The sequence below is a fragment of the Neopelma chrysocephalum genome, unplaced genomic scaffold (assembly GCF_003984885.1).
Source record: "Neopelma chrysocephalum unplaced genomic scaffold, ASM398488v2 Primary Assembly neopelma1_257, whole genome shotgun sequence".
NCBI lineage: Eukaryota > Metazoa > Chordata > Aves > Passeriformes > Pipridae > Neopelma > Neopelma chrysocephalum.
The window spans coordinates 801,683-804,764 of NW_020897919.1; the positions used below are offsets into that span (position 1 = coordinate 801,683).

The window sequence follows — 3,082 nt, forward strand, 5'->3', positions numbered from 1 at the left end:
GTGATACAGGAGATGGGAAAGGGAGGGATACAGAAGCTGGGAAGAGGGGGTATACAGGAGCTGGGAAAAAGGGGGATACAGGAGCTGGGAAAAGGGGGGATCCTGGAGCTGGGGAGTTCAGGAGCTGGAGTGGGGGCAGGAGATGGGGAAGGGGGCACAGGAGGTGGAAAGGGGGATACAGGAGTTGGGGGGGTCGCAGGAATTGGGGGTCTGCAATTCCCAAGGGGAACGCTCCGACACTGGGATGGGCCAGCCACAAACGGCCTGGATTCGAAGCATCGATCCTGGGGGCTGCCATTTCCTTGGGAATTCGGGGGGTTTACTGCTATAAAAGGGTTTTACCCGCCCCAGGTTTTTTCTGTCGGCCCCCCAAGCAGAGGAAAACAGGGATAATGCTGGTGGGGAGGTGGGGGGTTTGCTTCCACACCCTGAGCTAGGGAAAAGGGGGATCGGACCCCTTCCCAAAAAGCACAGCCCTGCTCTTTGCAACCAGGTTTAAGGAATCCCAGATCCTTTGTTCTCATCCCATCAAAGGTCAGGAGCGGGGAAAGCCCCGGGGACAAGACAGGGATCCCACTGGGACCTGCCCGAAGCATTCCAAGAAGCCACTATTTCCCTCAAGACAAGCCAAACCAGGATGGAAACTGCCGAGGGGCAGCACTTCCCAACCAACATCCCGGCATCCCAAATCCCGGCTAAGCCAAGAGGAGATGCCAGGACCCGCCTGCACCATCCCAAACCCCCTTCCAGAGAAGCAGGAGTGCTCCTCTGCTGCCACCGAGCGCCGGGCTGGGAACAATCCCGGATTTCCCGCTCCCGGATTCCGCTCCCTCACCTTGCGGATCCGCCTTTTTGTAGGCATTCCCGGCATCCACGAAGCTGGTGGCCGAGTCGTGCTTGCTCTGGAGCTGCATGTGGAGCTTGGCTGCCTGGCAGAAGGCGTTTCCTGCCGCTGGGAGAGAAGGGACGGGGATCCCGTGAACCCATGGAATGAGCGGGATCACGCCTCTTCCAGGACCCGGGGGGGAAGGGGGTCTAGGAATGTGGGCTTCCCAGCAGGATTACCAGCTTAAAATTCATTGAAGATCCTTCAGGATGCCCACCCTCCCAGCATTTAAATAGGAGGAATTGCACGGGCATGGAGCCCATTCCCCGTGGGAACAGCCTGGGATAACTCACGGGAAGGCGTTCGGGCCCTCGCGGCTCCTCCCGGGATGAGGGAATCCCCCCCAAATGCAGGGATTGGACTCACCACTCCAGTTTTTGGCGATCTTGAACATGTTGGCAGCCCTGGTGTACATCTCACAGGCCTCCTCCACGCGGGTGTTGCCCCTGGAATTCAGTGGGAATACCCCTGAGGGACAGGGACAGGAAGGAACTCCGGCCCCGGAGGGGAAATCGGGATCGGGAGATTCGGCCCCTCCGGGCTCAACGAGGCTGATCCCCCCCGTGTCAAAATGTGCTGCTGGGAGGGGAATCCTGGATTCGGGGGTCTCTCCCCAAATTCCAAGATGCCAGACAGAGGAGGTCGACATTTCTGTCAAGGAAATGCAGATTTTGTCCTGGAATCCCGGAGAAGAGGAGGCTCAGGGGGGACCTTCTGACAGGAGGGTGGAGCCAGGTGGGAGGCTCTGCTCCCAGGGAACAATCCCAGAATCCTTAAGGTGGGAAAATCCCCCTGAGAACACCACGTCCGACATCCCAAAGCCCCCGAACCCCCGTCCCCAAGTGCCAAATCCACCCGGCTCTTAAATCCCTTCACGCCCCAGCTCACAACGTGGATTATTTCCCTTTTTTTTTTTTCCATCCCTTGGGAATTCTGGCCTTTTTTTTTTTTCCCCTCCCTCCCTCCCTCCCTCCCTCTGGCAGCCGACCACGGTTCATTTTGAAGCACAGGCGGGATTTTTGGATCATTCCTTGCCCTTGAAAGCTGCCTCTGGAACGAGCCAAAGCCAAGGGAGGCGGTGCCAGGTAACGCTACACCGGCAAGGCCTCCAAAACCCAGCCTTTTTAATCCCAAAAAAATAAAAACAAAGGAACAAAAACACTTATGCAAAGGGAATGGGGCAATTCCAGGATGCAGAGAAGGTGTTTGCCTGGACACCGGGAGGCCTGGACACCCCGTTTCCCGGGAAAAGACGCCAAGAGCCGAGTCACCCCCCCCCCCCACCACCTTTCCCCCCCTCTTTTAATTTTTTTCCTGCGCCTATTTTTAGCCAGGAAAATTAAAAATTCCCCCTCTCGAAATCTCCGCCGCCGGTCCGCTCCAAGGATTTTCAGGAATTTGCCGCCCGGATTATGCCCCCGGAGCGGGCCCTGCCTGATTAATCTGCCGGGGGAGAGGCCGGGCCGGAATTTCTATTTAAAACTTGTGGTTTCAGGGGCTGCGGCAGCTGATTTTTATTCCAGGCCCACGGACAGAAACGTTCCAGGCCTTCACGGAGCATCGCTCCAGGAATGGCCCTTTCCTTAAAATCCCAGATCGAGGTGGCCAAAACCACCACCCTGCTTCCAGGAATAGCGCCAGGAAGCAGGGAAAAGGCGGCCCTGCCATTTTCTCCGGCCGCAGCAGCCGGAGCAGAGCCGGTGCCACCCGGGATTTTGGGAGAGCCCGGCCTCGCCGGGGTGAATCCCGGTGATGTGGTGGGCGGGAGATGATTCCCCCCCCGGGATAAAGCCGGGATGAGCGAGGAGCCAGATGCAGGGATGAGGGTCAGGAGCCGCAGAGGCCGAGAGCGCTCTCGGCACATCCCTGTGTCCATGGGCAGGAGGGGCTGCTCCGGGGGGGATTGGAGCGGGATGGGGGAGCTGCTGGATCAGCCCTGCTCCGTGAGACCCTCACCCACACCGGGGGGGAGGGATTGGGAAAACGGGAGAGAGATGGGGATGTAGGAAATGGGAGGGGGGGGTCCACGCAAGAGATGGGAAGGGGGGGGGCAGGAACTGGGGAATGGTGGATACGGGAGCTGGGAAGGGGAGGCAGGAGGTGGGAAGGGGGTGGCAGGAGGTGGGAAAGGCGGGGGATACAGGAGATGGGAATGGGAGGCGGGAGATGGGGACGAGGGACAGAAAATGGGGAGAG

At 59.0% G+C, this 3,082-nt stretch overlaps 1 protein-coding gene across 1 annotated transcript in view; it reads right to left on the minus strand.

Moving 5' to 3' along the window:
• Window positions 1-3,082, minus strand: part of NAPB (NSF attachment protein beta) — an 8,057-nt gene that overhangs the window by 4,230 nt on the left and 745 nt on the right. The window contains exons 2-3 of the mRNA XM_027704140.1: window positions 1,253-1,332; window positions 836-952 (exon numbers count right to left, since the gene is read on the minus strand). Of these exons, the coding sequence (XP_027559941.1) occupies window positions 836-952; window positions 1,253-1,332 (197 nt within the window). The remainder of the gene's footprint in view (window positions 1-835; window positions 953-1,252; window positions 1,333-3,082) is intronic.